Source organism: Zootoca vivipara, chromosome 5 (assembly GCF_963506605.1).
Source record: "Zootoca vivipara chromosome 5, rZooViv1.1, whole genome shotgun sequence".
In the NCBI taxonomy this organism is placed as follows: Eukaryota; Metazoa; Chordata; class Lepidosauria; order Squamata; family Lacertidae; genus Zootoca; species Zootoca vivipara.
The window spans coordinates 97,513,425-97,525,908 of NC_083280.1; the positions used below are offsets into that span (position 1 = coordinate 97,513,425).

Below are 12,484 nucleotides of genomic sequence, written 5' to 3' on the forward strand. Positions count from 1 at the left end.
GACCAGTGGCCATGATCTTGGTTTTTTTGATGTTGAGCTTCAGACCATATTTTGCGCTCTCCTCTTTCACCCTCATTAAAAGGTTCTTTAATTCCTCCTCACTTTCTGCCATCAAGATTGTGTCATCTGCATATCTGAGGTTGTTGATATTCCTTCCGGCAATCTTATTTCCGGCTTGGGATTCATCCAGTCCAGCCTTTCGCATGATGATTACTATTATTACTGGTGTTATTTTTATGTTTCTTATTTCTCTGTTCCTTTCTCCTCCTCCTTTCTTTTCTTGTTCTATCTCTCCTCTATTTCTTTTTTTATTCTATTTGTTCTAGAAACTATTTTTATTGGATTGTGAAAACTTTAATAAATATCTGCGGGGGGGGGGGGGAGGAACGGCTACATCATGGCACTCAGCCTGGTGCCCTCCAAATGTTGACACATTGTTATCCTAACATTGCTGGCCATGTTGCCTGCAATGGCTGAGAGTTGGAGTCCAACAGTAGCTGGAGGGCACCATTCTGGCAGTAGCATGTCCCCCCCCCTTCTTCAAACCCCTCTTTTCCCATGAGGCCCTTGGCATGACCATCTTAATCCCTATCCACCACCTGAAATAAGGCTTAGATTGATACAACAGCACTTTCTCATATCCATCCCTTATTACCTGTGCTGCTTTATTTCCCCCTTTGCCTAACCCTCAGGCAAAATCTACTGGTTTGTAAGCTCCTCAGGGCAGAGCCCTTTCATTTGGCGGTGTCACTCTGTAAACTGCCACGGACGTTGGTGGTAACAATTATCATCGTTCAGACTTATAAATCCATTGGCTCGTGACTGAAGTATGAAGAGTTGAATTCCATTTGTGAACAAACTACTGTACCACAAATCAAAAATCCACAAAGTGATCATATCACTTTGCCCACTTTCATTTTCCCCTTTTAACCTCCAAAACACACCAGGGTGTGGGTGTGCCTTTAATGATGAGCAAACTGCTCCTCCATGACACCAGCCAACAACCCAAAGAACATTCAGCCCGGTTTTATCAAATTAACTCTGTATCTGGAATGCAATAAGCAACCTCAGCTCCCAATTCCTTTATATTCCCAACAAGCTGGGCATATGTTAGGATTAGTTCTCCCCAAGGATTATAGCTAGTGGCTCTTATGAATAAGCTGTTTTGATCAAGTTCCCCAGTTCAGCAACAGCAGCCGACCCAGCATCAAGCAGCATATCAGCAACAGAAAAGAACTGAAGAGTTCCCATTCAACCTGGAAAAGCCTCATGTTTCCAACGGAACATCTTTGTCTAGATGTGATGCAAAGGAACACCTAATCTACATTGCAACGGCTTAAAAGTCTTCCCAAGCAAAAAGGGAGGAGGAGAAATCAATCATTACAAGACCACAGAACTCACTGCTGAAAAAGATGGTCAATCCGAGGTCAGGGAGAAAGGACAAAAGCTTGATTCCACCCCTGCTTCAGTTTGCAGAAGTCCAACTGCAATGGATTATTTGCAAGCTCTTGGGTAATTGTTAAGAATTTGAAGGATAGGCACAGTTTGGGGAACAGAAGTGACTGTGCAGGAAGGCTAGGCAGAAGATGATAAAACAACATGCTCCACCCTTCTCCTGTTTATGTGCATTTGTTCCCAGCAAGCTGCAACCAGCTAGGCCTGGCAAGTTAGGCAATAATGGCCTGGCTTGCACATATGTTAAGCCATGGTTTGCTGTTGGCTTATGAGCCATGGCTTGTTTTCTAGCAATGCCTTGGCATTAGGTCCAAATCCAACAGCCTTGCTGAACCATGGTTTGGCCACCACAGATGCTCACCAGGATACAGCAGCTGGAAAAGAAAGCAATGGCATTGTGCCATGGGCTTTGCTATGCTATGGTAGGTACCTGGGAAGGCACAGCTTTACAGCTAAGACCAGGGAAAGACCAGTAAAGCACAGGCTCCCCTAGTTAGTAGACCAGGCTATTCAATTTTGGCACTCTTTCCTCAAGATCCCTGAATGGCATTATTAGGAATTTAATGGACTTATATAGAAAATATGCCTCACAGAGCCTGGGATAAAATAAGAGAGCTGTACAATCTTCTTTCACAGTTCTGGAGACACACACACACACACACACACACACACACACACACACACACACACCTCCTGTTACTTTCTTACCCTTTCCAAGTTCCTTTCCTGGCAGGAGAGTTTTCAAGCAAATTATCACTGCAGTACATTCTCCAAATGCAGCAGAGCAGTTTGAAAATGATTTCAGGCAGAACAGCAACTGTCTTCCCAGTGAAGCTTAGACATTATTTCCAGACAAAGTGAACAGATGATGAAGTTGAGGGCTTAGCAAAAGGGTGAAAGTTGTATCCCAACAGAAGAGCCAGGAAGAAGTACACACAACTCAGAAACAAATGAGCAGAAGCAAGCCTTGAGCTCACAGCATCCCAATTCCCCTTTCCCTACGCTTGAGGGGGTGTAAAAGCTCCCTATCCTGATGTGGGGGACGCGGGTGGCTTGCTGATCAGAAGGTCGGCGGTTCGAATCCCCGGGACGGGGTGAGCTCCCGTTGCTCGGTCCCAGTTCCTGCCAACCTAGCAGTTCGAAAGCACCTCAAAATGCAAGTAGATAAATAGGAACCGCTACAGCGGGAAGGTAAACAGCGTTTCCATGTGCTGCTCTGGTTTGCCAGAAGCGGCTTTGTCATGCTGGCCACATGACCTGGAAGCTGTATGCCGGCTCCCTCGGCCAATAATGCGAGATGAGCGCTGCAACCCCAGAGTCGGTCACGACTGGACCTAATGGTCAGGGGTCCCTTTACCTTTACCCTGATGTGGAGCAAACCATCACTTGATGGGTGCAGCCCTAAACACACTTCCTGGGAAGAAGCCCCACTGAACACAATGAGACTTAATTATGAGTAAACATGCATTACAATGGCTTCCTCCAATTCTACTGAATTGGGTTTTTAGCAATGTGACATAGGATAACCAGTGGCAGAGCTTCATGCTCCGGCACCGGGGGCCGGAGAGAAGGCGGGGCTTGGGCTGGCGTGTATCCCAGGGGCATGGTGCGCCGCCCGCAGGGGCGTGGCGCGTGTCCTGGGGGTGTGGCACGTCGTTCAGCTGCGATGGCACCCCACCGGGATCGCTCTGCCAGGGGCGATGCACTCCCCCGCACTCCTCTTCCCCTGCCAGTCAGGATAGCTCCCAGGTTCAGTCTCTGCGGAATACAGTGGAACCTCGGTTTACGAACACCTCGGTTTACGAATTTTCGGTTTATGAACGCCGCGGACCTATCTGGAACGGATTAATTCATTTTCCATTACTTTCAATGGGAAAGTTCGCTTCAGTTTATGAACGCTTCAGTTTATGAACAGACTTCCGGAACCAATTGTGTTCATAAATCGAGGTACCACTGTATTTACTACCGGTAATTCTCCACTATTCTACTATAACCAGGGGAAGCCACAGAAAGACTCTGCCCAAGCCAGCTTCTGAAAGTTTCTCTCTGAGCTTCTGAAAGTCTATTTCTATGCTTTGGGTTTCATAGTTTAACTCTTCAAATTGTAACTTGCAAAATGAGCAGAAGCAAGCACCCCAATTCCCTTTTCCCTACTTTCTCCTAACTGCGTGCCCACATTTGAACCCACATTTGAACCTTTCTAACCCCAATCCCCAATGTTGCATTAAGATAGAGGACAATGAAATTTCAAGATGCATTTTAACTACTGTATTAGCCTTCTCCCACAGCATACATACTTTAGTATAGTGAAAGTTTAACATATTGTGTGTGTGTGTGTGTGTGTGTGTGTGTGTGTGTGTGTGTGTGTTTTATAGCCAAGGAACTTCTGTGGAATTTTCCGCTATGTGGTTAAAAGAAAAAGAAAGGGAGAAAATTATCTCAGTGAAACCAGAGACAAAATGCTTCCTTTCTCATACACACACACACACACACCCTTAAAATAAAGCACATATTTGTGTCCAATGGAAAGAAACTCTCGATATACAGCTTAAACTACCCCTGCTAATTTTGTCATTAATGGTTGGGGATTATCCCGGGTAATATCCCGGGTTATTCCAATTTATCCCCACAGCAGCCAACGAGGTAAATATGGTAGAAATTTGGTAATGGCCCAAGGTCACCATATACATTTCCTTATTAATCAAGGATCTGAATCAAGGTCTCCCGGTCCAAGTCTAGCATTCTATCTGCTATGCATACACAAAAGCTTGCAATGCTGAGAAGCTCAAGCAATTTTGCTAAGTCTGTAAATGGAAGGTGCCTCAGTGATGTATTTCAAACTAAATACTGTCCATGGTTCATCAATACTCATTAAAAACAACCCCCTTTGTAAACTCTCTACATGCCATTTCTCCATGGCCAGGTATCTCTCATCAGGTCTGGTCAAACGTGGCCTCTGCTGTGCCACGTCAGGCTGTGCCATGTCAGGTGGGGGGGGGCAATGTCGCAGGGACTCTGCATATTCAAAAGCACTTTTTACTTGGCATCAGAGATGTGGAAGCTGTGGCCCTCCAGAAGCTGTTGGAGTACAACTCCCAACATCGCTGGTCCTTGATCTTGCTGCACCGGGCAAAAATGTTTCTTTCTAACCAGACCTTTTATGGCCTTTTAAAAGTGTTTCTGGGAGGCGGGGGGGGGGGTTGTTATTGGTTTTCATTTGACCCCACAGTTCTCAATCTCAGGTATAGCGGTTAGTGCTGAACCAGGACCTGAGAGACCAGGACTCAACTCCCCACTCAGCCATGAAGTCCAATGGGTGACATCGCACCAGACATTGTCTCCATCACTCTATCCTATCTCACAGGCTGTTGTGAAGATAAAATGAAGAGAACATAAGCTATGGGCGTCCCCTTGAGCTCCTTGGAAGAAAGGTGGGATAGAAATGTAGCAACAGCAGCAGCATCCAAGTGCTACAATGCCCGCTTAACAACTTCAACAGCCTAAACCAGGGGTCCCCAAACTAAGGCCCGGGGGCCGGATGCCGCCCAATTGCCTTCTAAATCCGGCCCGCGGACGGCCCAGGAATAAGCATGTTTTTACATGAGTAGAATATGCCATTTTATTTAAAATGCATCTCTGGGTTATTTGTGGGGCCTGCCTGGTGTTTTTACATGCGTAGAATGTGTCCTTTTATTTAAAATGCATCTCTGGGTTATTTGTAGGGCATAGGAATTCGTTCATATATTTTTTTCAAAATATAGTCCGGCCCACCACATGGTCTGAAAGAGAGTGGACCGGCCCCCTGCTGAAAAAGTTTGCTGACCCCTGGCCTAAACTCAAATTCAGCCTCGTTGGTAAAGCTACTTCTATCAAAAGAAAAGAGGGAAAAAAGCACAGTGCCGCTTACTAAGGCAGCCCACTTTGTTCCTAGCTAATTAAAAAGTGGCCTCAATTCAGCGGAGAAGATTCCTCCAGCCAAAAAGCTTTGCTCATAACACAACCTGGCAAAACAACAGCCAAACTCAGCAGAATCCAACGCATTTGGTGGTTGCTGAGTGCAGCAATAAATTCACAGGAAGCAGGATCCAGCATTATGGATTGTGCGTGCTTGGTTACAAGGCAAACTTTTACAACCGAAGAAGGACCTTCACATAAACAATGCAACATTCACCTGTTGCTCCATTCAGCTTTCAAATTAGACTGTTTCACACAAACCTTTACTCTACAAGCAAGAGGTCTGGCTGACACATTTAAGGTAGGCAACGTAAAGTGTGAATTGCCTGCCTTGGGTCTCTCTGGAAGGGAAAGATCAGGGAAGATCTTCTATGAAGACAAGAGGGGGCGGGCAAAGGAGTTCCACCGATACTGGGATGGTCATGGCACAATAATTTTAAAAGCATGTGCATAGACACCAGAGTAATATATGGGAGAACAGTTTGTGCAAGAGTGGGCAGGCCATAGATCGGGATCTCCGTATAGTAAATAGGCAAATATTTCTGGCTTCCAATTGTTTGACAATGGCAACAAGAAAATGAATCCCAAGTGGAAATTAATCAGCTGAAACAAAGAAAAGTCAAGGAACTGATTTGTGGGCAGAAGGACTGTGGACCCAGCTCCATCCTGGCACTAAAAGCAAAGCCCTCTGCTCAGCAGCTGCTCAAACACACCCAGCTCTTTAATTCGGAGTGTTTATCTTCCACACCTGGCTCTTACTGGTGGATCAAATGAAACACAAAGTAGATCCCGCAAGCCTGAGTCAGGAGGTCATGAGAAACAAACGTTAAAGAATCTTGTGTGCATCCACACGCAATTGACTGCTCTGGTCAATTTGCCGTCTTCCCACTGAGGACCCAAAATTCCTCTGCAACTGTGTATGAGGCCCACTGCATTCATACCCTGACCATCAGGTCCAGTCATGTCCGACTCTGGGGTTGCGGCGCTCATCTCGCTCTATAGGCCAAGGGAGCCGGCGTTTGTCCGTAGACAGTATCCGGGTCATGTGGCCAGCATGACAAAGCTGCTTCTGGCGAACCAGAGCAGTGCACAGAAATGCCGTTTACCTTCCCGCTGTAGCGGTTCCTATTTATCTACTTGCACTTTGACGTGCTTTTGAACTGCTAGGTTGGCAGGAGCCGGGACCGAGCAACGGGAGCTCACCCCGTTGCAGGGATTCGAACCGCTGACCTTCTGATCAGCAAGCCCTAGACTCTGTGGTTTAACCCACAGCGCCACAGCTGGAACCATTCTATGGCCTAGGCACATGGGTAGGCAAACTAAGGCTCGGGGGCCGAATCCAGCCCAATCGCCTTCTAAATCTGGCCCGCCGACGGTCCGGGAACCAGCGTGTTTTTATATGAGTTGAATGTGTGCTTTTATTTAAAATGCATCTCTGGGTTATTTGTGGGGCATAGGAATTCATTCATTTTTTCCCCTTCAAAATATAGTCCAGCCTCCCCACAAGGTCTGAGGGACAGTGGACTGGCCCCCTGCTGAAAAAGTTTGCTGACCCTTGGCCAATGGCATCAGAAAGGGCACAAAGGCCAAACTGACTCACCAGCATTGGTCTGTATGGGAAACTGAGCAACAGATTAATGGCCGATAACCTTGGCTGGCAAGCACTGGATCAAATTAAGCCCCAGCTCCATGCACATCATTTTACAGCTTGGGAACAGATGATCTAGAGAAAACAGCTGCAAACCTTTGCATTTTAAAATGTTAATAATGAAAGGAAATGTGGCAAGCTAGGAAGTCCGGCAGGAAAGGGAGGGGGAAGGGAAGCAACTTCCTTTGATCCACATTTGGAAGCTATGCGCTTGTATTTATCTTCTTGAAATTAAGAACTATCCTAACGAGGCAATGAAAACTACAGTTCTCAGCATGCTTACAATGGAGTAAGTCCACCTGTACTCGGTGGGACTTAATTTCCAAGAGAACATGTTTAAGGTCAGGCTCCGTCAAGCATAGCTGCCAAGTTATCCCTTTTTTACAGGGATTTTCCCTTATGCTGAATAGGCTTCCTCGCGAGAAAAGGGAAAACTTGGCAGCTATGCCGTCAAGCTGCAATCTTAAACAAGTCCCTGGAAATTCTGCAGAATTTTTCCAAGTAAATATCCTAATTCAGATGCCATCTTGGGCAGCCTTTGGTGCATGCCACGAAACTGGTTCCATGCTTAAAGTTCAACTGTTCTACTTGCAAAGGTCACATGCTGGTGCCATGCTCCCCTGGCACACGCTGGCTGGCACGCCAACACTGCAGGTGTAGGCAAGGAAATCCAGGAAACAGATGAGTTTTCTTACAAGGCATTACATTTAAATAGGACCCAAGTGCTCCACTGTTAAGTTCATTTGAAATGAGTTGTTTTAATAGCCATTCACAAGAATGCTGGTAACATTTCCCCAATCTTTTATACATCAAAGCCAAGAACATTTTTGATCAGCTTAGAAATCAAAACAGACACAACTGAAGGAAGTGATTGCTGGATTTCCTGCCAGTTGACTGCAGCTTAGTTCTCATGAGTTCATTGCAACATTTTTTCTAAACCCTGCGTAACTTTCACAACAACAAACTCAACTTATGACTTGGAAATTTATTAATATTTTGTTCCCTACCTATCTGAATGGGTTGCCTCAGCCACTCTGGGCAGCTTCCAACAAAGTAAGTTGCTCCTTCTAACTCAGGACGGTCTACCCACTGACCAAGAGGAGTCCTCCAGGGTTTCAGGCAGGAATCTATCCCAGTAGTCTACACCAAGGACTGAACCTGCGACCTTCTGTCTGCAAGACACTTATCAGATCTGTTGGCATCACAATTGCCCCGTATGAATGTGCCCCAAAAGACACCCAATGCCCCCTGTTTCTTCACACTGAACTTCCACATAAACATGAATAGGATTTGGAGACATAAGCCACCCCCCCCATTCCACATGAACTGCTTGGAGACCAGATTTACTTGTGAAAAATGTTGCATATAAATAACCTGGAGCGGGGGAACAGAAAATACCACTAGCCTATACAATGGTGAATTAGCATCCAGTTTTTGGTGTGCAGGGAAGCACATTTCAAGACAGAGTAGAGCAATTTTGTGGAGTTGGGTTTAGCTCAAGGGTATCTTTTTGACAAGAAACTTTTCCACCTGCGCTTAAACCCCCTTGTCAGGTGGTAGTAAGATGCAAAGAAATTTATCTCAGGGATAGGAAATCTGTGGCCTCTCAGTGAGGAGAGCTGTAGTTGTGCAACGCCACATCCTCCTCCAGCAAGGACTCCTTCAGACAAGCGGTTTGTCGAGCATCCATCCCCATTTGTTTGCACAAAGTTTGTGCAGAGGTTAAATCACATTTGCTGTTTATTGAGCCCTTGTTCCGATTTGTTTTTGTTTTTTAAATTCATCTTTATTCCTTTTGCTCTTGTTCCGATTTGTTGCTGGGGTGGTTAAGAAATACACCCATTTAAATATGTCTCGGCTACAATGTGAAATTAGTCAAAGGATTCTAATATACTTATGTAAGGATTTCAAAGAATGGCTTGTTCAATGCTTCCCTTCTCTCTAAAGAGAGGGTAGGAACCCTCCCCCCTTTTTATTCCAGGCCCTCACACCATATGTGTGTGTCTGCTAACCTCTTGCATAGGCCTAAGTTGTCTCTCTACACTAATCATGACCTATATTTGAAGCACCAAGTTGCCACATTCCTTTTCCCCAATGTGCTTCCATCTGTGCCTTTAGCAGCAACAATTAAAAAAAAGTTTTTCATTGGGCGGGCGACCACGTGTTGAGATTCCGGCATTGCAGGGGGTTGGACTAGATGACCCTAGGGGGTCCCTTCCAACTCTACGATTCTATAATAGCATGGCAGGAAAAGCTTCCCCTGCCATTTCTGCCTGCAGTGCAGCTATCCAAGACATGGGACCTGTCTCACTCCTCGCAAATCACCAAAGATATCATTTCTTGATCACCTTTACAACAACCGTGTGTGGTAGAACGGCATCATTATTCCCAAACTGCAGAGGGGCAATTGAGCTGAGGCAAGAAGAGACAGGGGTTTACAAAGAGATCTCCCCGTTCGCAGTGGAAGTGAGATCTGAGCTGCTCTCCCAAAGTGTAGCCCGTTGCGCTAGCTGGCACAGTCACCTGGCGCAATTCTAGCCAGCGCATCACCCACACGGAAGCCTCGCTCATCTTACAAGTCCTGGGAAACTTCTCCTCGGCCCCCTTCTTCCCGCTTCACTGTCCCAGGATTCGACCTCCACGAGAAACCGAGCAGCGCCGCGAGGAAAGTTCCCAGACAACTGGAAATAATCAGAAAGCGGAGGCGGGGTGGGCCAGGAGCTTTGCATTCCGAGCTGCGATCCTATCTGCCCGCTTGCTGGAGGAGGAGAGGATTCCTCTAGGGCAGCCACGAGGGAGGGCGGCGCGAGTCCCCCGGCCACCCCACACGGAAACCCGCCTCGTCTTCCTCCTCCTTGTCCCCCGGGCCCTCCCGGCTCTGCCCCCTCCGCCGCGCGCCCTCCTCTCCCCGGCGCCCCGCTCACCCTCTCGGGCTTTCTTCTTCCTGGCCAGCGTCCCGCCGAGCTTGCCCAGGAAGGACTCGTCCTTCTTCATCCTGTGCGGCCGCAGGGGGGGCGAGCGCAGCGGCGTCGAGGACATGGGCGCGCCCGGGACGGAGGCGGCGAGGCGGGCGCGAGGCGGGCGCGAGGCTTTCCTGCCCGTGGGCTCCTGGCGGGCGGGAAGCGCCCCGGGGGCGACCTGCTGGCTGCGACGGGGCGAGCCGCGGAGGGGGGGGGGGGTCGCCGAGAGGCCCGCAGCGGCGCCGGCAGCCGAGAGACACGCAGCCCGCCCTGGCTGGGGCGCACCGGCGCGGCGAAGCGCAACGTGACGGGAGGCAGGGCGCGCGCGCGCCAGGGCGCATCCCCGCTCGGGACGGACTCGGGGTCTGCGCCCAGAGAGCCGCTCGCCGGCCGCTCCGCGCAGCGCCCGCCGATGGCGTGGGAGGCCGAGGGGGCGGGTCCGGCTGCAGGAGGGGGCGAGCCGAAAGGAGGCTGCGCTTTCGCGGGCACCTTCGGCTCAATAGCCTGGAGCAAAGGCGCGGCCACGGCGGCTTTGCTTCGAGGGGAAACAAGCGCCTTAACAAAGAATAACCTGGGGGGGGGGGAGTGTCTTGCTCGAGAAGGGCCACCGCCTCCTTTAAAAAGAAAAGAAAAGTGAACCCAGGTCGGTGGTTCTTCTGGGCATGTGCCGAGTGCCATTCTGCCATGAGAAGAAGGGGGAAGAGTTCAGAGACTGAGCGAGTGCCGTACAAAAGTAATGCTGGACTGTCCTTGCACGCACATGTTTAATTCTTCTTCCGCAGTGGCAAAACTATTAAGGAGGCAAGCAGGATTTCGCCGGTGAAAATAGGGACATACTGTTGTTGTTGTTGTTGTTGTCGTCGTCGTCACCCCCTCCCCAAGCGGACTGGGATGCCCCAGGCACTCTGGGCGGCTTCCAACAAATATAAAAACACAATAAAACATTTTTTTAAAATTCCCTATTCAGGGCTGCCTTCAGATGTCTTCTAAGGTTGTCTGGTCTCTTATCTGGGCCAGGGTTAGTGGTGGTTCCTGCATTGGAGGGGGTTGGACTAGATGACCCTTGGGTTCCCTTCCAACTCTATGATCGTCACGAAGCTGCATGCTTATCAACATAGTGCTTCTTGCCTTTGCCAAAGCTGTAGCTAAAGTGAACAGAACAAGGAAAATATCTTCTCAGTTTGGGGGGGCTTTCTAGCTCATCCGTTAGAATGCAACAAATGTAGATATCCAAATTTCTTACGACAAGGAAGTGAGTGGGATATCGCCAGAGTCTTATTGCTAGGAAAATGAGGCTCATTCCCAAGCTGGTAGGGGAAATGTGATTTAGTGTTTTGTGTGGAACGCAGTTGCATGTGCGCCAGTGGGCACCTATCAGACAGCAGCTGTTACATCATCAGTGGCGAGCAATGCATTTCTCTCCACCTCCTAATGCCAAGTATCCTGCTTGTGACTCCAATACCAGTGGCCACCTTGCAAAGAGGAAACCTGCGTATTGCCTTCCTTGCACGGCTTCCTTCCTGATCAAGCTTAGAAGATTCTCCTTCCCAGTCGCCATCACTGCTAGTACCATGGGTTAGCCATTCTGGGCTGTTTGAATGGGACACACTGCCCAGGCCTCAGGATCATCTTAACAGAAAATAAATGACGGTGATGAACAGAAGAAAAGTCACAGTAAACTGAAATTAATAAACTGGAATTATACAATTATTTCTAAAATTAAAGAATGCGCATACTGTGTGTCATTATTGGATGAATACAAATCCTGTGAGACCAGGATGTTGGACTAGATGGATCATAAGGCAAATCCAGCATGTTCTTACTATATAACTGGATGGTATAATTAAAAGCTTAAGAGCGCATTTGCGATTGAATAAAGATGAGACACGATGCACTGAGGAGCTTTCCCTGCCTTTAGAGTCAAAGGCGCTCCTGTAATTGAAAGCAGTGGTCATGGGGAAGAGCAGCCCTGGCTGGGCTTAGCTGTTGCTTTTCTTTGCAAGTCACCCACACCGTAGAAAGTGTAGGGCTTGTGTCAAGTGAAGATGAGTGAGACACCAAGCATTTAGTTCCTCTTTAATGGAAGAGGGACTGCTGAGCAGCAAAGTCGGGATCTAAAATAGCAGAACAGGAAGAAGCTCCGTTAGTCATCTAAACAGTTGCCTTTCCCTCAAGAAATGTTTTGATACGCCCTGAAAAACCGTCTCTGCTCGCACATCTGCAAAGCAAGCCCTTTCAATATGGATACCAAACCCCAAACATGTTTAACTTGTACCTCAAAACAGCCTCCAGCATTTTCTTCACATTTGTGAATAGCAGTCCAAAAAAAAAATAACCATGGGCAGAACTTTTCATGCTGCCTCAGACACCGTGCTTTTTGATAGAGCCCATTCATACATTCAACTGTGTGGCATCATGTGATATTAGATGCATGTGTGAGCCAACCCTAACCCTCACTTTCTTGTTT

The 12,484-nt window shown here is 47.9% G+C and overlaps 1 protein-coding gene across 2 annotated transcripts in view; it reads right to left on the reverse strand.

The window, feature by feature from the left end:
• The window catches only part of PARVB (parvin beta), a 45,966-nt gene extending 35,558 nt beyond the window's left edge, over positions 1 to 10,408 (reverse strand). Inside the window, exon 1 of one of the 2 annotated variants that reach the window (XM_035137882.2) lies at positions 9,982 to 10,408. In XM_035137882.2, the coding sequence (XP_034993773.1) occupies positions 9,982 to 10,096 (115 nt within the window). In that variant the 5' untranslated portion in view covers positions 10,097 to 10,408. Of the gene's footprint in view, positions 1 to 9,580; positions 9,865 to 9,981 lie in introns of those variants that run through there. The other variant, XM_060275187.1, reaches the window with a different exon arrangement.
• Between the last annotated feature and the right edge of the window lie 2,076 nt (positions 10,409 to 12,484).